Below are 26,483 nucleotides of genomic sequence, written 5' to 3' on the forward strand. Positions count from 1 at the left end.
AATAAATTAAATTATGTTTTTTAAAGATTACTGAGGAAAAAAAGGCCAAGAAATATTTATTTTGGTATTTAGTTGAATAGTTGGAGTCAATGGGAAAATGTACTGGCATGTAATAAACTTTATTTATTTTCTTTTTTATACGTTTATTTATTTTTACTTTATTTTTGGCTGTGTTGGGTCTTCATTGCCATGCACGGGCTTTCTCTAGTTGTGGTGAGCAGGGGCTACTCTTCGTTGTGGTGACTTCTCTTGTTGCAGACCATGGGCTCTAGGCGTGCGGGCTTCAGGAGTTGTGGCATGTGGGCTCAGTAGTTGTGGCTCGCGAGCTCTAGAGCACAGGCTCAGTATTTGTGGCGCATGGGCTCAGTTGCTCCGCGGCATGTGGGATCTTCCTGGACCAGGGCTCAAACCCATGTCTCCTGCATTGGCAGGTGGATGCTTAACTACTGTGTCTCCAGGGAAGCCCCTGTAATAAACTTTAAACTGAAAAAATACTTTTATGTTTTTAGGTTTTACACATCTGTAAGTAGACCTTTCCGGAGCTCTGCCAGCCGACCCCATGGCGTCCTCTACTACTGTGCCTCTAGGATTTCACTATGAAACAAAGTATGTTGTCCTCAGCTACTTGGGACTCCTCTCTCTGGAGAAGCTGCAGGAGCAACATCTTTCCTCACCCCAAGGTACTATCTTTGGCTTGTGGTGGTTGTATTAAGTAGTAATAATTACTTCATGTGTGCAAAATTATATGTATCTAAGTAACTTATAGCTCTGGTTATAAGATTGAATAATACTAATAGGCTCTTAAAGAATAAGAGCCACTCCATCCCTTCCCATCCCCTCATCCATTCCCACAAGCATGACTTTTCATGTTTTTTAAGAGCTCGATATTTTATTTATTTATTTTTTGGCCGTACCATGCGGCTTGCGGGATCTTAGTTCCCTGACCAGGGATTGAACCCATGGCCCCTACAGTGGAAGCCTGGAGTCCTAACCACTGGACTGCCGGGGAATTCCCAAGAGCTCCATATTTTAAATGATTGCCATTGGTACAGGGAAGAATGTAAATAAACAGAAACCCATCTGCCTTTAGAGATTTCATACTTAGCAAGCCATAGATTAGAATTATATAATTATTTTTAAAGTTTATAACACAGTTGAGTTCCTCAAATTACCTTTTTTCAAGGCTATTATTTTTTTTTAATTGAAGTATAGTTGATTTACAATCTTGTGTTAGTTTCAGGTGTACAGCAAAGTGATTCGGTTATATATATATACATCTTTTTTTTTCAGATTCTTTTACCTTATAGGTTATCACAGAATATGGAGTAGAGTTCCCTGTGCTATACAGTAGGTCCTTGTTGTTTATTTTATATATAGTAATAGGGATATTAGATGTAAACAGTCGATCAGACTTAGAGAGTTTTTAGCGCAGTTCTTTGTATCACGAAGTTGTATATGTCCTTCTTTAAATAATTTGCCAAACGAAGCTTGAAACAGTTACCAGAGGCTGAATTAATCTTCTTCGTTAAGATGCAACATCATCATCTTAAATATTCTTATCCATAGATTTTTACTACAGCCATGGAGGTAGTTCTTATTTATTTGCTGCTATTTTAGCTCAAGAATGGGTAGTGTTGGTACTAGGACGACACGGAATTCATGTCTACTCACAACTAGGGCACCTACCAGGCACCAGTGGGGGACCACGGACACCTAAGGGGACGAGAGGAACCCCCAGCGACTGGGGAGGACGTGGGCATAGGGGGAGTGAAGGGGGAGGAGAAGTGGAGGCCGGATGGGACAGGAGCCCCTGAGGGGTGGCTGGGGGAGGGGAAGGGATCCCACGCCCGAAGGGGGAAATTGGGGAACCATTGGGAGGACAGAGGATCAAAAGGGGGCATGGCCAGGTTTCCCCTGTCCACTTGGGCCCCTGGGAAGCTGTTGAGGTCCCCAGCCTGATCCTCTGCCCACCCAGGCCCCCTCCAGCCACGCGGGTCCTGAGGGAGTGGGAGGCAGGGAAGGGGGAGCAAAAGTAAAGGCCGGACCTCCGGGACGGGCACCCCTGAGGGGCGGCTGGGGGAGGGGACCCACCCACGGTTAGGGGTCCACCCACCCAGCGGGACCCACCCACGGTTAGGGGTCCAGCAGCAACTGGGGAGACCCTGGGGGAGACGGTGGGGGAGGGGCACGAAGGAATGGATGGGAACGGGGCCAGCACTTTCCCTGTCTACTCAGGCACTGGGGAGCCTGTTGGGCTCCCGGCCTAATCCTCTGCCCTCGGAGCCTCCCTCCTGCCGTGCAGAGCCCAAGCCCCGCCCCTGCACCCCCAGCCAGGGCCCCACCTCTACACTCAGAGACCCCCCCTGAGACCCCCTCCAATGTGCTGGGCCTAAGCCCCACCCACACATGCTCACTCAGGGCCCTACCTCCAGACTCCAGAACCCCACACTCCAGAGGCCCTCCTTTCCACATGCTGCCTCTCCCCTTCTGGGCAGGTCCTAAGCAGAGGCCCCGCCCCACACTGAAGGTCGCCCTGCCTAGGCTCTGCCCCATGCTCACACCCCCACCCCCCACCGCCTAAGTCCCACCCTACCCTAAACCCCAGCCCTGCCTAAGTTTCACGCCCCGCCTAAACTACCCCCCCAAGGCCAAGGCACTTTTTTTTTCTTTCTTTTTTCCGCTGTGGTTTTATTTTACCTTATTGCAGTTGTTTCAATTATAGTTTTATTTGTCCTAATACATTTTTTATCTTATTAATTTTATTTTGTTTTTTATTTTTTGATATTGTACTGCTCCTTTTTGTCTTTCTTTCTTCCTTTTGTTTTTCTTTTTTTTTTTTTCTGTGCCATGCAGCTTGTAGGATCTTGATTCCCAGGCTGGATATCAGGCCCAAGCTCCTGTGGTGGGAGCTCCGAGTCCAAACCTCTGGACTAACAGAGAACCTCAGACCCCAGGGAATATCAGTTGGAGTGAGGCCTCCTGGAGGTCCTCATCTCAGCACCAAGACTCAGCTCTATCCAACTGCCTGCAAACTCCAGTGCTGGATGTTTCAGGCCAAACAACCAGTAGGACAGGAATACAGCACCAATCATCCAAAAAAAAAAAAACGAAATGACAAAAAAATATGTTACAGACAAAGGAGCAAGGTTAAAAACCTAAAAGACCAAATAAATGAAGATGAAATAGACAACCTACCTGAAAAATAATTCAGAGTAATGATAGTAAAGATGATCCAAAATCTCAGAAACAGAATGCAGAAAATACAAGAAAAATTTAACAAGGATCTAGAAGAACTAAAGAGCAAACAAACAGTGATGAACAACACAATTACTGAAATTAAAAATACTCTAGAAGGAATCAATAACACAGTAACTGAGGCAGAAGAACAGATAAGTGAGCTGGAAGATAAAATGGTGGAAATAACTGCCAGGGAGCAGAATAAAGAAAAAAGAATGAAAGGAATTGAAGGCAGTCTCAGACCCTCTGGGACAACATTAGACGCACCAACATTCGAATTATAGGGGTCCAGAAGAAGAGGAGAAGAAGAAAGTGTCTCAGAAAATATTTGAAGACATTATAGTTGAAAACTTCCCTAACGTGGGAAAGGACATAGTCAAGTCCAGGAAGCACAGAGAGTACCATACAGGATAAATCCAAAGAGAAACACACGGAGACACATATTAATCAAACTATCAAAAATTAAATACAAAGAAAAAATATTAAAAGCAGCAAGGGAAAAGCAACAAATAACATACAAGGGAATCCCCATAAGGTTAACAGGGGATCTTTCAGCAGAAACTCTGCAAGCCAGAAGGGAGTGGCAGGACATATTTAAAGTGATGAAAGGGAAAGACCTACAACCAAGATTACTCTACCCAGGAAGGATCTCATTCAGATTCAATGGAGAAATTAAAACCTTTACAGATAAGCAAAAGTTAAGAGAATTCAGCACCACCAAACCAGCTTTAAAACAAATGCGAAAGGAACTTCTCTAGGCAGGAAAAACAAGAGAAGGAAAAGACCTATAAAAACAAACCCAAAACAGTTAAGAAAATGGTAATAGGAACATACATATTGATAATTACCTTAAATGTAAATGGATTAAATGCTCCAACCAAAAGACATAGACTGGCGGAATGGATACGAAAACAAGACCCATATGTAAGCTGTCTACAAGAGACCCACTTCAAACCTAGGGACACATACAGACTGAAAGTGAGGGGATGGAAAAAAAAAGATACTCCATGCACATGGAAATCAAAAGAAAGCTGGAGTAGTAATTCTCATGTCAGACAAAATAGACTTTAAAATAAAGACTATTACAAGAGACAAAGAAGGACACTACAAATGATCAAGGGATCAATCCAAGAAGAAGATTTAACAATTGTAAATATTTATGCACCCAACACAGGAGCACCTCAATACGTAAGGCAAATGCTAACAGCCATAAAGGGGAAAATAGGCAGTAACACGATAATAGTAGGGGACTTTAACTCCCCACCTTCACCAATGGACAGGTCATCCAAAATGAAAATAAATAAGAAGACACAAACTTTAAATGACACATTAAACAAGATGGACTTAATTGATATTTATAGGACATTCCATCCAAAAACAACAGAATACACTTTCTTCTCAAGTGCTCATGGAACATTCTCCAGGATAGACCATGTCTTGGGTCACAGATCAAGCCTTGGTAAATTTAAGAAAGCTGAAATCGTATCAAGATCTTTTCCAACCACAATGCTATGAGAGTAGATATCAGTTACAGGAAAAAAAATGTAAAAAATACAAACACATGGAGGCTAAACAATACACTACTAAATAACCAGGAGATCACTGAAGAAATCAAAGGAGAAATCAAAAAAATACCTAGAAACAAATGACAATGAAAACACAACTACCCAAAACCTATGGGATGCAGCAAAAGCAGTTCTAAGAGGGAAGTTTATAGCAATACAATCCTACCACAAGAAACAAGAAAAACCTCAAACAACCTAACCTTACACCTAAAGCAATTAGAGAAAGAAGAAGAAGAACAACAAAAAAGTTAGCAGAAGGAAAGAAAGCATAAAAGCAGATCATAAATAAATGAAAAAGAAATGAAGGAAACAGTAACAAAGAGCAATAAAACTAAAATCTCGTTCTTTGAGAAGATAAACAAAATTGATAAACCATTAGCCAGACTCATCAAGAAACAAAGGGAGAAGACTCAAGTCAACAGAATTAGAAATGAAAAAGGAGAAGTAACAACTGACACTGCAGAAATACAAAGGATCATGAGAGATTACTACAAGCTACTATATTCCAGTAAAATGGGCAACCTGGCAGAAGTGGACAAATTCTTAGAAAAGCACAAACTTCGAGACTGAACTAGGAAGAAATAGAAAATATAAACAGATGAATCAGAAGCACTGAAATTGCAACTGTGATTAAAAATCTTCCATCAAAGAAAAGCCCAGGGGCTTCCCTGGTGGCACAGTGGTTGAGAGTCCGCCTGCCGATGCAGGGGACGTGGGTTCGTGCCCCGGTCCAGGAAGATCCCACATGCTGCGGAGTGGCTGGGCCCGTGAGCCGTGGCCGCTGAGCCTGCGCGTGCAGAGCCTGTGCTCCGCAACGGGAGCGGCCCGCGTACCACAAAAAAAAAAAAAGAGAAAAGAAAAAAAAAGAAAGAAAAGCCCAGGACCAGATGGCTTCACAGGTGAATTCTATCAAACATTCAGAGAAGAGCTAACACCTATCCTTATCAAACTCTTCCTAAATATAACAGATGGAGGAACACTCCCAAACTCATTTTACAAGGCCACCATCACCCTGATACCAAAACCAGACAAAGATGTCACAAAAAAAGAAAACTACAGGCCAGAATCTCTGATGAACATAGATGCAAAAGTCCTCAACAAAATACTAGCAAACAGAATCCAACAGCACATTAAAAGGATCATACACCATGATCAAGTGGGGTTTATCCCAGGAATGCAAGGATTCTTCAATATATGCAAATCAATCAGTGGGATACACCATATTAACAAATTGAAGGATAAAAACCATATGATCAGAAAAAGATGCAGAAAAAGCTTTTGACAAAATTCAACACCCAGTTATGATAAAAACTCTCCAGAAAGTAGGCATAGAGGGAACCTACCTCAACATAATAAAGGCCATATATGACACACTCACAGCCAACATCGTTCTCAATGGTGAAAAACTGAAACCATTTCCTCTTAAGATCAGGAACAAGACAAGGTTGCCAAGGTTGCCCACTATTACTGAACATAGTTTTGGAACTTTTAGCCACAGAAATCAGAGAAGAAAAAGAAAAAGGAATCCAAATCGGAAAAGAACAAGTAAAACTGTCACTGTCTGCAGATGATATGATACTGTACATAGAGAATCCTACAGATGCTACCAGAAAACTACTAGAGCTAATCAATGAATTTGGTAAACTAGCAGGGTACAAAATTAATGCACAGAAATCTCTCACATCCCTATACACTAATGATGAAATCTGAAAGAGAAATTAAGGAAACACTCCCATTTACCACTGCAACAAAAAGAATAAAATACCTAGGAATAAACCTACCTAAGGGGGCAAAAGACTTGTATGCAGAAAACCATAAGGCACTTTTAAAAGAAATTAAAGATGATACAAACAGATGGAGAGATATACCATGTTCTTGGATTGGAATAATCGACATTGTGAAAATGATTATACTACCCAAAGCAGTCTACAGATTCAGTGCAATCCCTATCAAACTACCAATGGCATTTTTCACAGAACTAGAACCAAAAATTGCACAATTTGGAAACAGAAAAGACTCTGAATAGCCAAAGCAATCTTGAGAAAGAAAAACGGAGCTGGAGGAATCAGGCTCCTGGACTTCAGACTATAGTACAAAGCTACAGTAATCAAGACAGTATGGTACTGGCACAAAAACAGAAATATAGATCAATAGAACAGGATAGAAAGCCCAGAGATAAACCCACGCGCATATGGTCACCTTATCTTTGATAAAGGAGGCAAGGATATACATTGGAGAAAGGACAGCCTCTTCAGTAAGTGGTGGTTGGAAAACTGGACAGCTGCATGTGAAACAGTGAAATTAGAACATTCCCTAACACCATACACAAAAATAAACTCAAAATGGACTAAAGACCTAAATGTAAGGCCAGACACCATAAAACTCTTTGAGGAAAACAGGTAGAACACTCTATGACATAAATCACAGCAAGATCTCCTTTGACCCGCCTCCTAGAGAAAAGGAAATAAAACCAAAAATAAACAAAGGGGACCTAATGAAACTTAAAGGCTTTGGCGCAGCAAAGGAAAGCATAAACAAGGCAAAAAGACAACCCTCAGAATGGGAGAAAATATTTGCAAACAAAGTAACAAAGGATTAATCTCCAGAATATACAAGGAGCTCATGCAGCTCGATATCAAAAAACCAAACAACCCAACCCCAAAATGGGCAAAAGACCTAAATAGACATTTCTCCAAAGAAGACATACAGATTGCCAACAAACACATGAAAAGATGCTCAACACCACTAATCATTCGAGAAATGCAAATCAAAACTACCGTGAGGTATCACTTCACACCAGTCAGAATGACCATCATCAAAACATCTACAAACAATAAATGCTGGAGAGGGTGTGGAGAAAAGGGAACCCTCTTGCACTGTTGGTGGGAATGTAAATCGATACAGCCACTAGGGAGAAGAGTATGGAGGTTCCTTAAAAAACTAAAAATAGAATTACCATATGATCCAGCAATCCCACTACTGGGCATATACCCTGAGAAAACCATAATTCAAAAAGACACACGCCCCCCAATGTTTACTGCAGCACTGTTTACAATAGCCAGGACATGGAAGCAACCTAAGTGTCCATCGACAGATGAATGGATAAGGTGTGGCACATATGTTCAATGGAATATTCCTCAGCCATAAAAGAAACGAAATTGAGTTATTTGTAGTGGGGTGGATAGACCTAGAGTCTGTCATACACAGTGAAGTAAGTCAGAAAGAGAAAAACAAATACCATATGCTAACACATATATATATAGAATCTAAAAAAAACACATGGGTTCTGATGAACCTAGGGGCAGGACAGAAATAAAGACATAGACGTAGAGAATGGACTTGAGGACATGGGGAGGGGGAAGGGTAAGCTGGGGTGAAGTGAGGGAGTAGCGCTGACTTATACACACTACCAAATGTAAAATGGATGGCTAGTTGGAAGCAGCCACATAGCACAGGGAGATCAGCTCGGTGCTTTGTGACCACCTAGAGGGGTGGGATAGGGAGGGTGGGAGGGAGACGCAAGAGGGAGGAGATATGGGGATGTATGTATATGTATAGCTGACTCACTTTGTTATAAAGCAGAAACTAACACACCATTGTAAAGCAATTATACTCCAATAAAGATGTTAAAAAATAATAAAATTTTAAAAATAAATAAAATTTGTAAAAAAGGGTAATGTTGAGATTGAGAAATGATGGGCTCCAGTACCTTTCTAGCAGAAGGGATGACCAAAGATGTCCTAAGAAAGTTCATTGAAATGCTGACATTGTAACTAGTGGGTGTGTTCTGTTTTTAAACTTCGAATCATATTTTAAGTACCCCGAGGTAGGCTGCTGTTTAAACAAAATTACTTCAAAATGGCTTTAAAAACTCATAAAAGGGCCTTCCCTGGTGGCGCCGTTGTTGAGAGTCCGCCTGCCGATGCAGGGGACGCAGGTTCGTGCCCCAGTCCGGGAGGATCCCACATGCTGCTGAGCGGCTGGGCCCGTGAGCCATGGCCGCTGGGCCTGTGCGTCTGGAGCCTGTGCTTCGCAACGGGAGAGGCCACAGCAGTGAGAGGCCCGCGTACCGCAAAACAAACAAACTCATAAAAGAAAATGTGATATGAAACATTGATTATTTCAGCAAACTCACACAGCAGCTATTTTACTCTCTGTTGTCCTCTGATATTAATCAGTATATGCACATGGCTTTCAAATAGTTGTAGTCAGTTATTTGCGATTTTTTTCACTGTTTTATCTTGAAACATGTTTGCGTGTTTGTGTATTTTATCTCCGTTGTTGCATGTTTGTGTCATCTTAAACATCAGTAGCACTGCTGTGTACAGTTTTTGGTTTACCACAGAGCACCGCCCCCTTTTTTAAATGTTTTAAAAATATTTATTTATTTATTTGGCTGTGCTGGGTGTTAGTTGTGGCACACATGATCTTCCTTGTGCGTGTGGGATCTTTTAGTTGCGGCTTGTGGGATCTAATTCACTGATCAGGGATTGAACCTGGACCCCTGCATTGGGAGCTCAGAGTCTTATCCACCGGGCCACCTAGGTGACTAACAGTGGTAGTAGGAATTTAATTGAAAAAGTCAAGGCAAAAGGGTATCCTAAATAAAGAGTTTATCATAAGAAATTCTAACTTAAAATGTTAATGAATGTACATAGCAATTTTGGTGTACAGCCAAGGCTTTTTTGTTTTTGAATATGGGTCTGTTGATTGGAAGTCCATGTCATCTTTCTACCATAAACCGTACCTCTATATCTATTACCTATTGTTTTAAATTTATGCTTATTTAAAGTGGAGCAAGAACATAGAGACACTTGTGAAGCAGTTTCTGTGAAGAGTCATTCTAAACTTTTATGATTCTCCCCAGTCTTTTAGTTGTTTCTGTCACACCCAATTTGATGTGGTATTTTTAAAGCCACTTCTCAAAACATTTAATTTAGCTTTCATAGAAATATCACGCCTCTTTGCATGTCATCTTTCAATGATATCTGTGATTTTAAATAAATTACAGAATTTCAGTGACCAGTATAATGGGTTTTTTTTGGCCGTGCTGTGCAGCTTGTGAGATCTTAGTTCCGCAATCAGGGATCGAACCCGTGCGCCCTACAGTGGAAGCACAGAGTCCTAAGCACTGGACTGCTAGGGAAGTCCCAGTATTCCCAGTATAACTTTCCTAAACAGGCTGGGAGAACGATAACTGATTCTTGGTAGGCACACGCCCTGTACACATGTGCTGAGCCCGCAGTGGGTCTTGTAACTCAGCACATCACTTGTGGAGGGTAGTTAAGAGAGGTTCTATGTGTTGCTTTTTACTATTCCCCAGTTACTTACTTTTCTAAATTGTCTAGAGTCAAACTGCTGAATCAGAGTAATATTTTTATGAGGAGCTTGCCATTTAAAATAAATGTGTCCTATAGGTTGTCATACCATGTAGCACATCTTTTTAAGTTTTTACACATATTTTTTTTTTTGGGCTGTGCCAGGTCTTAGTTGCGGCACGCGGGCTCTTTAGTTGCAGCATGCGGGCTCTTTAGTTGCAGCATGCTGGCTTCTTAGTTGCGGCATGCATGCGGGATCTAGTTCCCCGACTAGGGGTTGAACCTGGGCCCTGCCCGCACTGGGAGTGCATAGTCTTACCCACTGGACCACCAGGGAAGTCCCTAAACATTGTCTTAAGAACTAACTGTAACTTCTGAGAATGCTGGATTCTGTTGTTTTAAGACTCAGGTGTTTAGACTCAGTGAGCATCCATCATAATAGATTTGCTGGGCGTCCAGCTGAGTAGCTGTGTTGATAGTGTTTACTCCGTAAATGGTTAGGTCCCCTGAGGCAGGGATTATGTCTTCAATATTTCAGCTTGGGAGAAAGATTCTGGGAATTAATTTTATGAAACATATGTGGTTTTTATACTTCAACCTCCTAATTCCGTAGATGCCCAGAGTAGACATCGGGACTCAGTGGATTAGAGCCAGACAGTTTAATACTCTAGCCCAGCAAACAGCAGGAGTGTTACTGTGGCGGCAGTGGTTCCCCTGCCCTCAAGGACCATAGGGCAATGCCATGAACCCACGTGGTGGCCTTTCAAGCAGGAGTCGTGGTGCAGCTGAGGAACCCGGTCCTGAGGGCTCAGCACCTTCTGCAGCAGACAGTAAGCAAGTCAAGTTCCCTTTGCCGAGGAGTGAGCAGTCACGTGGTCGTTGGAGCTGCCTGATTGCCTTCACTGCCAGCTGTGGAGAGGGCTGGGTCAAAGGGCAGTCAGGCCTTCAGTTTGCCATGCTCAGCAAGGCCGTACAGGGATGCTTGGGGCTCACAGCAGGCTGCCGCTCCCAGCCATCCACCCCTCAGATTACATGCAGTGAAATCCATTCATTTGTTTCATGTAACACCTGATTAAGGTTATCATCCACAGAACCCAAATGAGCGTAATGGAGAGAATAATTCTGCAGTGTTGATCCCAGCCATCTACCTCGGGACCCCAGATTCAGCCAAGCGAGTAAGTCCCACAGGGACTAGCAGGACTTTTTTCAGATAATCACTTATTTTTCTTCCTTAGCATGTGTGGATTGCTCCACCTAACCAGTAGTAATAATCCAACTCAGCAGGAGGTATTGGTAGCCACACGTCCTCCTCCCTCTTCATCCAGGATGTAGGCCAAGACCAGTCTCTTGTACTCCACACAAGGGCATTTAGACTAACCTGATCTCCTAGGGCTGCCGTCTCATGGGCTGTGGTAGCTAAAGATAAGGATAGGTTCCTGGTTGTTACCTGTGTGACATGAACTCCCACACCAGGGAACAGTGGACCCAGGAGTCAGCGTGTCCCTGGGTAGGATGGCCTTCTCAGTCCATGGGGGTGCCATTGACTCTTAGGGACATTGTCCAGGGCAGGGTTGGCAAACAGCAGGCCTTGTGATTTTAGCTTTAGTTCATTAAGAAACATTTTCAAGTCTGCAGTGAAAGCTAGTTTCCAAAGCTACTCATCATTTGATAATAGTGGTTGAGGGCAGTTCTTCTTCCTCAGAAAAACCTTGGTGTCACTTTTGAGCTCAAAAAATTGCAGTGAAATGCTACCACTCTTTAGACATTGAACTGCTATGTGATAGGGTATGTCAGGATATCCAGCTTAGACTTCTGACCAAAATTCATGAAGCTAATGATTAAGTCCATGACAGCGAGTGAAGTTCACTGTTGAAACTCCTGGTTCATTATACAGGATGGATTTAAATATTTTCCAGAGTACCTACTGAGGAATACAGTGAATGAGCATAGGTGTTAAATACCTTGCATTTTCAGTCCTTGTAAATTCGTCTTTTTCTGCTCCACACAGTTTTGCCACTATCAGTAACACAGCTTGGCGGGTTCCGCTCCGGGGTGTGGTGAATCCGCGTCTCCACGGCTTCTTTGCGGGCGTCCCGTGCGTGGTTGCTCTCTGCAGGCTGTGGCGGCTCTTGAGTCGGTTCCGGCGCGGCGCTGCCCCTAGAACAGGTGACCGCTGAGCCTCAGCCATCTGTCGGGGCCGAGGAAGGCCCCTCAGAGTCGTCGCCTTGTAGTTCAGTTAATTGTTGATGTTGTTCTCAGTGTCCTGAACTCACGGAGCAGCTGTTCTCTTCAAAAGACGAATAGTACTCAACTTTTGTTTTTTCTGGACACATTTCTTCAGCTGCTGCAGTCAAACACAAGTTCCTTCCTTGGCTAACAGTGGAGCCCCTTAGGAACTTTGGTTGTGGCCTCGTTTTCGTTGCTTATTTCACAAGGAAATTTGTGATGAGGTGTTCCATTTAAAATTTTCTGATTTTTCTGATGGACTGTCCAGAGTTGGGAATCCGGTGATGAGCGCCTTCAGCCTGGCAACAGTGGCGCACGTCGTGCTCCTTCGCACAGTCAGGCCACCCAGGACTGTGCCGTCTCGTGTGGTGACAGGATGATCTGTGCTCCCCTGTGTCTGAGGAGCGCGACGTCCCAAGTCCAGCTCTGTTCTTGTGTTGGCATGTGCTCGTGCACAGGTGCAGTGAGTCTGGGGGTGCGACAGTGCCCTTGTGCCCCTGCCGTGTCCCTGCTGCGCGGGCTTTGTGGACGGCTCGTCTCCACTGTCGCTGGAGCTGCGTGGGGAATGCACGGCTGGGTGAGCGTGGCTCAGTTACGCTTTATTTTCGGGCACGGGATTTCCTGTGATTTTTACATGTCACGAAGTACTAATCTTGCCTTTTTTTCAGGCATGTAAAGACGTAAAAACCATTCTTAGTTTGTGGGCTGTGTAAAAATATGCAGGGGGCAGGTTTGGCTGATGGGCCCTAATTTGCTAACCCCCAATGACAGTGCAGAAGGAACATTGTTCTTCTCATTATTGAGGAGCTCAGTCTATTTATGCACAAAACTAAATGCTGTGTTTTTGTTCTTTTATTTTTGGCTGCGTTGGGTCTTCGTTGCTGTGCACGGGCTTTCTCTGGTTGAAGCGAGCGGGGGCTACTCTTGGTTGCGGTGCGCAGGCGTCTCATTGCGGTGGCTTCTCTTGTCGCGGAGTGTGGGCTCTAGGCACGCGGGCGTCAGTAGTTGTGGCACATGGGCTTAGTAGTTGTGGCACACAGGCTTAGGTGCTCCGTGGCATGTGGGATCTTTCTGGACCAGGGATCGAACCCGTGCCCCCTGCATTGGCAGGCGGGTTCTTAACCACTGCACCACCAGGGAAGTCCCTGTTCTTTTTTTGTATTAAGCCCAAATCCGTTTCCTTTAATCATATTTCTTTTTTTTACTAAAATAATTCTTTTTAATTGTATAAGTTATATATGTGTATTTGAAAGTATTCAGAAAGGTAAAAAAGTGAAAGAAAAAAATCCTATAATCCAGTAACTGAAATAATGAAATATTAACATTTTCCCATTTTTATAGATACATATAAACTTGAATTTATGGTTTACAAAACTGAGATCATGTACATGCCATTTTGTAACATTTAAAAAATTAACAATAGACTTGAATATCTGTCCACATCAATAAATAGATATCTACGGTCTCCTACTGTAGGAGGTGGTTCACCAGTGTTTGCTGGTAGAAGGCAATCTGTCAGCCTGCAGACTTTCTTTCCAGTTCTAGCTTCATTTACGTTTCTATAACCTTCCCCTGCTAGTTATAGCCTGATAGGTCTAGAAAAACACTATTTAATAGAACTTTATGCAGTGATGAAAATGTTCTGTATCTGCTCTTTTCAGTATTACAGTCACAAGTCACATGTGAATACTTGAAATATGACTAGTGCAACTGAGAAACGGAATTTTTAATTTTATTTAATTTTTAAAAAAATATTTACTTATTGGCTGTGTTGGGTCTTCGTTGCTGCGCGTGGGCTTTCTCTAGTTGTAGAGAGTGGGGACTACTCTTCGATGCGGTGCGCAGGCTTCTCATTGTGGTGGCTTCGCTTGTTGTGGAGCACGGGCTCTAGAGTGCAGGCTCAGTAGTTGTGGTGCACAGGCTTAGTTGCTCAGTGGCATGTGGGATCGTCCCAGACCAGGGCTTGAACCCGTGTCCCCTGCATTGGCAGGCGGATTCTAAACCACTGCGCCACCAGGGAAGCCCTACTTTTATTTAATTTTTATTTAAACTTAAAAAGCTGCATGTGGCTAGTGGCTGTAATATTATTAGACACACAGGTCTAGAACTCAGTTTTTTATCTTCCTCTCTAAGCTAGCCCCTGTTCTTACAGTGATTTGTTAAGGGTACCACCTGCTATCCAGGCTTGAAGCACAGGGGTCATCCTTTAACTCTTATCTCTGCTTCCTTCCCTATTTGTCGACTGTTATCAGCTGTTTCAATTTTGTGACGATTCTCCCATTATCCTTCAGGTCCTGCCTCAAAGTATTGCAAATGTCTCCTGATTTTTCTTCTTCATTTCATGTTTTCTCCGTCATGTATTTTGCATGCTACAAGCAGACTGAGCTTCCTCATATTGCCTCTTACATGGAGAACCCACAGTTCCTCCCTTTTCCCTCAGGCTGTTCTACAGAAGAGACTTCCGCTGGTTTTCCTGATCCTATTACCTGTTGTGTCTCATGTCTGTCATTGCCTTGGACTGTAAACAAGCTATGCTTATTCCTATCTGTATTTTTCCCCTTGAGCTGAGCTGCTCTAGAATAGTAGACTTCTCTGGTAGTGGTTCCTGCTGCTTCCTCTGTCTGTTCTTGTCTCCTTCCCGGGCCCCTGGGAAACTGCATTTAGGCAGGACCATACGACTAGTCCTAGCCAGTGAAATGTGAGTGCATGGGGTTTGTGGCACTTGTAGGCTGTGACATTTAAGAGCCAGTATGCATCCTCCCCGTTTTTTTTCCCTTGCCTTGTGGATTTAAGGGGGATGTACGTTCCTAAGGGCATAGCTGTAGTAGGGCAGGACCACCATCAGGCAGGATTGCTGAGTGACTGCATGACAGTTTCCTCGCCTCCAATTTCCTGGGTTAGATATGGAGCACAAGGGAGAGATGGGACCTTTGGGTTAAGTTGCTGAAATTGCTGGCTTTATTTATCACTGCCGCATAGACTACCCTGTCCTAATTAACATATCTCCCATATTTACACATCAGGGTGACCAGCTGTCCAGTTTGCCCAGGAGTGAGTAAAACTGGGAAAATCCTGGGCAAACTGGGTGAGTTGGTCACCCTAATACATAAAGTACTTCCCCATCTACCCAAATTCCACTTATTTATGATATTTCTTAACTGTAACAGATTTCATGCTCACAAAAAACCAGGCCTTTTCAACCCCTGTGGTTTATTAAGTTTGTGAGGACCTTAAGCAATTACATAAACCTGTGTTGATCAACTTTTTCCCCCCTGCTTGAGCATAGAATTTTTTTCTACCTGAACATTGTAGGATCTGAGGAGTTTACCTGCTTTGACGTTTTTGTTTTGTTTTTGAAATTTGGTTGTTATCCTTGTATTGTTTCCTTAAGCCTAAGTACAGAGTATTACGTCAATACATAAATACAAATGTGTATGCTAACTTCTTAGAAGGAAAAATTAGGTTCTACTTGCTGTCTTTGCTGCTTTGCTGTCCGATTTGTTATCTAAAATGTGATATAGAACTCCCTTCTATGCCATGCTGTTATAAATAGGGCCTGCTGTAGCATGCATTGGTGCAACGTGGTTAGGGTTTGGTTTCAAATTCATGAAGCAATAGGTGTGAAAAGAAGAGGCTAAAGGATGTGACCCTATTCGTGACTCAAGATTTCTGTCACGTTAAATGTCTTTCATTTTTTCCTAAGTGAGTCATGTGCTGGGTACGTACTTTTCCATAAATAGTTAACTCTGAACTTTTCCAGAAGTTGTCAGTTCTTCCAGACTGTGTTAGTTTGTTGAATACGTTCAAGATTATATATTCTGACTAGTAGAAGTCCTGTTGACTTGCATATATGATGCCAGATGGTAACTTGTTATGTTCAACTTTGCATCTTTTAATATAGAGCACCTTGATGTTGTAGTCATTAATAGGGATTTAGTAAGACATTTCTTAGGTTAGGAAGGAGAGTAAGTTCATGTCTGTTAATTAGTAATGTGACTGTCAAATACATGTCGTGATGCTGGCTTGTTATTCGTTCAGCCGTTAGGCACTAACCCCCATTCTCCCCTCCTCTCCCTCCCTCGGCAAACACTATTCTGCTTTCTGTCTCTGTGAATCTCATTTGAGTGGAATTGCACAATATTTGTTCTTTTGCGTCTGGCTTATTTTGCTTAGTATAATGTCTTTAAGGTTCATCCATGTTGTAGCCTGTTTCAGAATTTTACTCCTTCTTAATGCTGAATCATACTACATTGTATGCATAAGCACATTTTGTTTATCTGTTTGTCTACTGATGGATATTGGATTATTTCTACCTGTCGACTATTGTGAACAATGCTGTTATAAACATTTCTGTACAAATAATCTGTTTGAGTCTCTGCTTTCAGTTCTTTTGGGCATATACCCAGGTGTAGAATTGGTGGGGCATTCTATGTTTAATTTTTTTGAGGACGTGCCATCCTTTTTTCCCACAGTAGCTGCATCATTTTACATTCCAGTCAGCAATGCACGGGGGTTCCAGTTACTCCACACCCTCACCAGTGCTTGTTGTTTCCTGCTCTTTTTGTAACAGTCATCCTAATGGGTGTGAAGTGGTATCTCACTGTGGTTGCTCATTTCTTTTTATTGCTGAATAATATATCATTGTGTGGATGTACCATAGTTTTTTTATCCAGTCTCCTATTGAAGAACATCTTGGTTACTTCCAAGTTTTGGCAATTGTATGTAAAGCTGTTATAAACATTCATGTGCAGGTTTTTATGTAGATATAAGTTTTCAACTCATTTGGGCAATATCGAGGAACATGATTGCTAGATTGTGTGGTAAGAGTATGTTTAGCTTTGTAAGAAACTACCAAGCTGTCTTCTAAAGTGGCTGTACCATTCCCGCCAGCAGTGTATGAGGGTTCCAGTTTCTCTTCATCTTTGCCAAACTTGCTATTGTCCATGTTTTTTATTATAGCTATACTGGTGGTGTGCAGTGGCACCTCATTGTGGTTTTAATTTGCATTTCCCTAGTAGCTAATGATGTTGAACATCCTTTTTTTTTTTAAATAAATTTATTTTATTTATTTTTGGCTGCGTTGGTTCTTCATTGCTGTGTGCGGCTTTCTGTAGTTGCAGTGAGCGGGGGCTACTTTCATTGCGGTGCACGGGCTTCTCATTGTGGTGGCTTCTCTTGTGGAGCACGGACTCTAGGGTGCATGGGCTTCAGTAGTTGTGGCTCGTGGGCTCTAGAGTTCTGGCTCAGTAGCTGTGGCACACGGGCTTAGCTGCTCTGCGACATGTGGGATCTTCCCGGACCAGGGCTCGAACCTGTGTCCCCTGCATCGGCAGGCGGATTCTTAACCGTTGCGCCACCAGGGAAGCCCTGCAGTTGGAAGTTTTGGTAGGGATTACATTGGATCTGTAGATCACTTTGGGGAGTATCACCATCTCAAATCAATTTTTCAAGACAGGTTCTCATAACCCGATCCCAATAGTGGTTCACAATTCATTATTTCCAGAGATGTGTACTGTTTAATTGTTTTACATTCTTTCTATCAGGAACAGGAGATGTTTGATCCTGACTACTATGAACCCAGAGTTTGAGTGGGTGCTCGTTGGATTTTCTTTGCATTCTTCTCTTTAGATCCGTCCTTCCTCAAATCTCTCCCCTAATCTGCAGGATAGCTGGGGATGTGGTAACACTGGAGCCTGAAAACTACTGTTATGATTGACTATTTTGGAATTTCGTTGTTTCTTTTTTTTTTTTTTTCTTTTTTAGCTGTGTTGGGTCTTCGCTGCTGTGCGTGAGCTTTCTCTAGTTGTGGCGAGCAGGGGCTACTCTTCATTGCGGTGGCTTCTCGTTGTGGAGCATGGGCTCTGGGCACGTGGGCTTCAGCAGTTGCAGCACGCGGGCTCAGTAGTTGTGGCGTGCGGGCTTAGTTGCTCTGTGGTATGTGGGATCTTTCCAGACTAGGGCTCAAACCCGTGTCCCCTGCATTGGCAGGCAGACTCCCAATCACTGCACCACTGGGGAAGTGTAGAATTTGTTTCTTAAAAATCTGGTTTCTTACTCGTCCAGTATGGTATCATTTGGAGTATTTGTTTTTTCTGTTGAATGAATAATTGAACTGTGTTGTCTGTACTATTCAGTAGATGTTTGATTATAATCTGATTTGATTATAATTTGATTATAATTATTTACTTATAATTATTTGGGTTGTCAAGAGCAGTATTTGTCAAGTCTAATTGCCTGAACACTTACTAAAACAAAGGTTATGGAGCCCTGCCCCAGACCTACTGAACCAGATGCTCCATACTGGGTCCTGGGAATCTGTATCTTTAATTATTACTTCATTATTATTTAATATTCTCTCAGTAATTTTAATGTGCCCCAGTTTGGGGAACCATAGATTTAGAAAGCATTTGCTCTGGAAGGTCTAGGCCATACATAGAGCTGTTCTCAGCTTGTTGGTCTGATATTCGTTTTGAGTGCATTTCAGGGCTGGAGTATGATGATTGCTGACTCACCTGACCCTTCCTTTGACACGGAGGTGGGTGGGATTTAGTGTACTAAAGTCTGTTTATCTTTGAGATATTTTTCTGGGTTTATAGTGCAGGATTTATGCTGCATTGGTACTACTGCATAGCTCTGTGCTTTTGAAAATCAGGGTGGGGTGGGGGCTGGTTGAATGAAAAGCAGTGAATCTGTCTGTGTCATTGGTTATTAAAGAAATAGCCTTTTGTATCCTGACAGCAGTAGACTTTTTCTGGTTTAGGTTTTCCACATGGCTTATTATCAAGTATGACAACTTGTCGTGTGTAATTAGCATCACATTAGTCTCATGAGAATAGGTACGCCTTTAATCAGCTGCTTTTCTTTAATCGGGCAGGATGAGGCATGCGGTAACCAAGACATTCCTGTCATTTACTTTGCGGCCTGGTGTTGGTGTTGGTGGTGCTGTGATGGGTATGAGGGTGTGTATGTGTCTTAGGTGTGCAGATTTTCCTGAAAGGGGCAGATGGCAGATAAAACATTCATATATTCCTTATTTTTCATTCATTGTACTTCAAAAATTGTAATTGTATGTTTTTGAATTCAGTAATAATTTTACTTATCAGAATATCTACTTTCTAATCTTCTTTCTGTATAATTTATTTGAGCTTGGGCAAGTCATTTCTGAAAACTCTCATAAGCTTGGAGATGGCGGTTGAGGTCTTATTCTTTCCATTCCTCCTCCTCAGTGTTCTCCATCACAATCCATCACCATAAATAAATGTTCTCATTACCGTCCTGTGTAGGTAGTTGTTCTGTATTCTTACTCTCTTACATAAAATGACTACTCATTTTCTTTATTTCTTTTAACTTTTGTCATTTGAGGTAGCCTCAGAATATACTGATAACTTTTTTTAATTCCTCTGAATCTATTTATAACTTTTTTTTTTGTCTTTTTCTTGTGTCCTTTCTTTCCAGCAGAGTTGTTGTGTTATACATCGTAATGCTTTGAGTCTTCATCACAGTGACAGTGATAGCTATTGCTATCAAGTATTCGTGTACTTTTTTAGTCCTTACTTGACCCAAGTCTAGGACAAAGGGACTACCTCAAATATTTTGTAGTTTGTAATCAGGTCAGATTAATGATAATAAACTATAATATCATTGAATGGTATAAGACAGTATATATTTAAGTGTTAAAGTATGTGGCACAGATTAAATGATATACATGTTCAAACATCAGTGATACATAAGTAGTCAGTGAAGTTACTGTGGAAAAGTAGAGAGACTTAAATTGCTCCTTGCAGGGAATTCTCTGGCGGTCCAGTGGTTAGGACTCGGCACTTTCACTGCCGAGGGCCCGGGTTCAATCCCTGGGAGGGGAACTAAGATCCTGCAAGCCGCCTGGCGAAGCCAAAAAAAATTGGGACTTCCCTGGTGGTTCAGTGGTTGGGAATCTGCCTGCCAATGCAGGGTATATGGGTTTGAGCCCTGGTCCGGGAAGATCCCACGTGCCACAGAGCAACTAATCCCGTGCGCCACAACTACTGAGCCTGCGTTCTAGAGCCCGCGAGCTACAACTACCGAGCCCGCACGCCTAGAGCCCGTGCTCCGCAACAAAGAGGAGCCCCCACTTGCCGCAACTGGAGAAAGCCCCTGCGCAGTGACAAAGACCCAACCACAGCCATAAATAAATATATTAATTAATTAATTTTAAAAAATTGGTCCTTGCAGGGTGGACAGAATTAAATAATCAGGAAAAGGAAGAGCAGTCCAGGTTAGGTAAAAATGTCTTTTTTGGTTAGTGAAGAAATTGGCAGTGAGTTCATACTGGGTGGGAAGAGGAATTAATTTTTAAAAATTTCTTACCATATATCATTTAATGTGCCTTATAATTAATACATAATGGGAATAAATAAATAAATTCCAATCAAGTCAGAATAGGAAGACTCTACATTTCCATAGTGGGAATAATAGATCATAGATATGTAGTCTATAGGGTCCTATACAGTAATCCTAGCATTGAGCAGTGAATTTGGTTCTGAGGCAAAGCCAAAAATAAGTGAAGGTATACAGTAGGTCCTCCTCCATGGGGAATATGGTCCAAGATTCTCAGGGGATGCCTGGAACGGTGCCGGTTAGTACCAAACCCTGTGTGTACTGGTGTTTTCCTATAATAATGGGCGGATAGTGTATACAGTCTGGATATGCTGGGTGTGTTTCAGGTCTCAGGTGGGATGGAGCAGGACCCCACCAGATTTCACGACACTAATCAGAATGGTGTGTAATATAAAAATAACGAATTTTATTTCTAGAATTTACTATTCAGTATTTTCCAGCTGTGACTGATTGCGGGTAACTGAAACCACAAAGGGGACTATTGCATTTAGTTCCCAGGATTTTTTTCCCATAACCAGAAGCTATACTATTTTCTTTAAAGTGGAATGTTATTCTTTAAGAGAATTGTTTTTTCACTTAGAGCTTTATTACATAAGGCACAGAGAAATGCAGTAGAAAATGTCAATATCAAATACTGTATTACATTTCAAGACACTTTCTTAATGTAATTGTGGATAAAAGCTAAGGAAATGGCACCAAAGTGCAGCTCAGTTATAACAAATAGGTAATATTATCTGGGGATTTTTCTGATGATCCAGCTTAATTTGAGTATAAAATCTAGAAGGCAAGGAATGGAGGGACTACTTCTCTTGTCAGGAAGCCTTATAAAAAGGTTCATCCAGCAGGTTGTAGTCCCTGGAAAGAGTCTGAAATATTCAGGAGTTCTGTATTTCTGATTAAGGGCAGGTCAGAAGCAAGCTGGCCGATGTTGAGTTTGAGATGTTTTTGCAGAACTTAAAAGGCTAACCCAAGCTCTTCAGCATGGTGCTCACCCTGCTTCTGCTGTGGAAGTGCATGTGAAGGAGGATCAGGTAGGTAAGAGAAGGGTTTGTCTTAAAAGTACTGTGTTCACTGTAGCTCATGGCAGTGACTGATCAAAATTCTTCCATTGTTGAGCACGCCAGAGATTATTTGAGCCTGGAAAAAGTTTGAAGGCAAGTCTCTTTGAGGCAGTCACATCTGCTGGAAATTTGGAAAACCAGGGACCTTCTGGTACTCAGAACTGTAGCTTCCTGGTAAAACTTCCCAGATGAATTTATTGTGAAATGTACCCTTATATTTAAAAAATTAACTTTCCTTCTGTGTTTTTTAATATAAATTAATGAAACTCTGTTGGACATGTGTTCAGGAAAAATATATATTTTAGTTTTATTTTTTTAATATTTATTTATTGGTTGCATTGGGTCTTAGTTGCAGCATGCAGGCTCCTTGTTGTGGTGCGCGGGCTTCTCTCTAGTTGTGGTACGTGGACTCAGTAGTTGCAGCATGTGGGCTTAGTTGCCCTGCGGCATGTGGGATCTTAGTTCCCCGACCAGGGATCGAACCGGTGTCCCCTGCATTGCAAGACGATTGTTAACCACTGGACCACCAGGGAAGTTTCTGTATTTTAGTTTTAGATCAATTGATATTAAGCCATTCTCTCTTGCAGCAATTGAAGAGTGAGAGTAACTGTTGGTGTTATAACAGACACTTTATGTCACTTAGCATTATCTAAACTGTCAGAAGGTTGTTTCTGCTGGTCCAGACTGTTAGAGTACTTAAAGCAGATTCTGTATAAGCATCATTGATTAGAAATCTATGATAAGCTGATTCTGTTCACAGGGACAAGGTTTGGGGAAAGATCACTGTGCAATGGTAACAACCCATTTTAGAGAGTCAAAAGGATTGGTGGGTGGGAGCCACTATCTTTTGAGCATTTTTGATGTGGTGGAGCTTAACTAATTTATCTCACTGCCCTTGACAGCTTCTCTTTGTGGTAGGTATTATTTTCCTGTTTACGTAAGAGGAGAGGTTCAGGAAGATTATTTTCGTTGCCTAAAGTCACGTGTAATGAGCTGGAATGCTTGGCCTCAAAGCTTACCTTCCCCTTTACTGAGATGCCTTCCAGGAAGCCAGATGGAGAGAGAGAATTTCAGTGAAAGAAATAAGATTGACCCCAAATAATTTCCCAGTCTGTGTTTGCCTTGTTTTAATAATGTTACGTATATTCTGGAAGTCACTTTACCTAGTGTAATGATATTAATCGGTGAAGTTGTAGAGCCGTCTAAACTACAGATTACTTTTAAAAGGAAAACCTGTTCTAATTATAAGCAGTACTTGAGATTTATTACAAGTCTGGAAGTGAAATAAGCCAGTTCCTGAAAGACAAATGTTGTATGATTCCACTTGCATAAAGTACTTAGAGTAGTCAGAATTGAGAGAGAAGTAGAATGGCGTTTGCCAAGGGCTGAGGAGAAGAGGTAATGGACAGTTACTGTGTAGTGGGTCTAGAGCTTCAGTTTTACGAAATGAAAAGAGTTCTGGAGATGGATGGTAGCACAACATTAAGAATGTATTTAATACTACTGAACTGTACACTTAAAAATGGTTAAGATGGTAAATTTTGTGAGATGTATTTTACCACAGTAAAAAAAAAAATTGGAAAAACAAAGCCTATATGTAAAGATAGATGTTTATGCTTTTTGAGAATTTACAAAGATTACCTTATTCATAGGATACATTTTGTCTTCAAATTTTGCGTAAGATTGTGTGTTTTTTTAAAATTTATTTTTGACTGTGTCAGGTCTTAGTTGCAGCATGCGGGATCTTTCTTTGCAGTTCATGGGCTTCTCTGTAATTGTGGCACTTGGGCTTAGTTGCCTGGTGTCATGCGGGATCTTAGTTCCCTGACCAGGGATCAAACCCTTGTCCCCTTCATTGGAAGGCAGATTCTTTTTTTTTTTTTTTAATTATTTATTTTTGGCTGCATTGGGTCTTTGTTACTGCGTGTGGGCTTTCTCTAGTTGCAGCGAACAGGGGCTACTCTTCGTTGCGGTGCGCGGGCTTATCATTACGGTGGCTTCTCTTGTTGCGGAGCACGGGCTCTAGGCACACAGGCTTTAGTAGTTGTGGCACGTCGCGGGCTCAGTAGTTGTGGCGCACGGGCTTAGTGGCTCCGCGGCATGTGGGAACTTCCCAGACCACAGCTCAAACCTGTGTCCCCTGCATTGGCAGGCGGACTCTCAACCACTGCGCCACCAGGGAAGCCCTGGGAGAGGTTTTTAATTACTGATTCAATTTTATTACTGGCAGTGGGTTTATTCATATTTTCTTTTTCTTCCTGATTCAGTCTTGGGAGATTGCATGTTTCAAGGAATTTATCTATTTCTTCTAGGTTGTCCATTTTATTGGTGTACAGTTGTTTATAGTAGTTTCTTATAATCCTTTGTGTTTCTGTGGTGTGGATTGTATCCTCTTTCACTTTTTATTTTACTTGGGTCCTCTCTTTTTTTCTTCATGAGTCTGGCTAAAGGTTTATCAATTTTGTTTATCTTTTCAAATAACCAGCTCTTAGTTTCATTGATCTTTTCTGAGTTTAGCCTCTGTTTCATTTATTTCTGCTCTGATCTTTATGATTTCTTTTCTTCTAACTTTGCACTTCATTTGTTCTTCTTTTTGTAGTTCTTTTAGGTGTAAAGTTAGTTTGGTTATTTGAGATTTTGCTTGTTTCCTGAGGTAGGCTTGTGTTGTTACAAGCTGCCCTCTTAGAACTGCTTTTGCTGCGTCCCATGGATTTGGGATTCTTGTGTTTCTGTCTCCGTTTGTCTACAGGTATTTTTTAATTTCCGTTTTGATTTCTTCAGTGACCCACTGGTTGTTTAGTAGCATATTGTTTTAGGTAATGTTTTAAAATTTTTATGTATATAGTTTCAACTAAGATATATTTTATATATATATATATATATATGTAGGCAGAAATGTTAAATGAAATGTCATTAAATAAAATATATATTAACCATGACTTTGAGGGGATCCTTTCTGTTGCATTTCAACTAGAAATACCTAAGGAATTTTATATTTTCCACAAAAAATCCTTTTGAGGGTCTGAGTTTTATTTTAGTTAGTCTCAGCTCAGAAGGAAAGTGTTTTATGTAGCCTGAAGGAAAATTATTTTGGTCAACTTTGAAAGTTGAAATCTAATCAGATAATCTGTGAGATATAGAAATGTTTATTAACCTTTTAGTTTTCAAATGAATTTTAAAGACTTACAGATGCTATAAGTTTCTTGACCTAAATTAAATTAGTAAGCTCATCTTTGAATTCAGAATTTTTTGTTTGCAAAGGATGAAAGCATATTAAAGCCTAAAACCTCTGTTTAGAAAACTTGGCAGTGATACAAACAACTGTAAAAGTACTGGGAATATATAAAATAAATATATTCTGAATGGGAGGAGTGAGCTATCATGGTTGGATTCAGGGTTTCAGATGAAATGATGACACTCTGCCCCAAATATCTGGGGCAGGAAAAATGAGTAAATTGTTCAGCATCTGGTTTATTTTTCTCCTTTGGAGTCTTCCTCTTTGTTCTCCATTCTGTGCTACAGACCAGGACCTTACTTTTCCTTTTACTGCATGAGAATAGCTTGTGCCCCATACTTTTGGTATATTCATGGTTTTCTTAATTTGGAGGATATAAATCTTTTGATGATAATGGGCCTTCTCTCTTGAGCTGCAGTTTGCAAGAAGATGTGAAGGTAAGGGGCCGTGAATGTCATTTTCAGGAGACATTATCACTGATCTAGACAGCCTTTTAGGTTTCCTTTCCTGTTATGTCAAAACTGTTTCTGAACTGTTTCCTTCCTAGCAGCCCAGCCAGATGAGGAGGAGGACACAGGCTGCATCAGTGGCTCTGTACTCACACTGGCCTGAATTCCAGTCACAGCTCCTCCATAGTCGTGGGACAACCTACCCAGGCCTCAGCTTCCTCATCTTTATGTTATCTCCTAGCCCCTAGTCAAGATCATGAATTTTGATTTTGTATTTTCTGACTTAATGCTTAAAATCCTACCCATATTCTAATGTTTTCTTTCCCCCTCTTTCACTAGTAACCTTTCTTATTGGTTTCAGGGGTTCAACAGGATATAGCTTCACAATCTCTGGATCAAGAAGTTTTATTAAAAGTTAAAACTGAAATTGAAGAAGAGCTAAAATCCCTGGACAAAGAAATTTGTGAAGGTCTCTTTATCCTTATTTTCCTAGTTAATTAGCGGGTTGTTTGGTGTGGTGTTTTTTTTTTTTTTTTTTTACAGTGGAGTGTTCACAACATTACACAGCTTCATGGGTATAGGATTATAGGGGTGAAACTAGAAAGTACCTCTTTCTTTCCTGGGGGAATCTGTTTATAAGTTTCTAAACTATACCCAACAGAGTAGATGGAACCTTTTCTGGTGTTGAGTAATGGACTACACAGTCATGTTAAGGTACTACTCTCCGTTCAGTGTGATTGATGTCTTTATATGAATAACGCTAAAGGGAGAAATGTAAGTATGCGGCTCTCGTTTCTCATGTGCCATAGATGGTGGTGGCAGTGATAGCATTTTTAACACCGCCAGAAGAGACACTGTGTACGTTGACAGTAACTTCCCACTTCTAGTCCCACCAGCCCCCGTCTCCATCCCCAATCCGTCTGCTTTCTGTCTCCATGCATTTGCCTGTTATGGGTCTACACGTAAATGGAATCATACACTGGGTGGTGTTTTGTGACCGGCTCTTTCACTTAGCA

The 26,483-nt window shown here is 41.6% G+C and overlaps 1 protein-coding gene across 9 annotated transcripts in view; it reads left to right on the forward strand.

Moving 5' to 3' along the window:
• The window catches only part of BCL2L13 (BCL2 like 13), an 85,892-nt gene that overhangs the window by 10,818 nt on the left and 48,591 nt on the right, over positions 1 to 26,483 (forward strand). For 8 of the 9 annotated variants that reach the window (XM_060306656.2, XM_060306657.2, XM_070046570.1 and 5 more), the window contains exons 2-3: positions 510 to 680; positions 25,829 to 25,936. In XM_060306656.2, coding sequence (XP_060162639.1) covers positions 560 to 680; positions 25,829 to 25,936 — 229 coding nt within the window. In that variant the 5' untranslated portion in view covers positions 510 to 559. The remainder of the gene's footprint in view (positions 1 to 509; positions 681 to 25,828; positions 25,937 to 26,483) is intronic. The other variant, XM_060306658.2, reaches the window with a different exon arrangement.

Source organism: Globicephala melas, chromosome 10 (assembly GCF_963455315.2).
Source record: "Globicephala melas chromosome 10, mGloMel1.2, whole genome shotgun sequence".
In the NCBI taxonomy this organism is placed as follows: Eukaryota; Metazoa; Chordata; class Mammalia; order Artiodactyla; family Delphinidae; genus Globicephala; species Globicephala melas.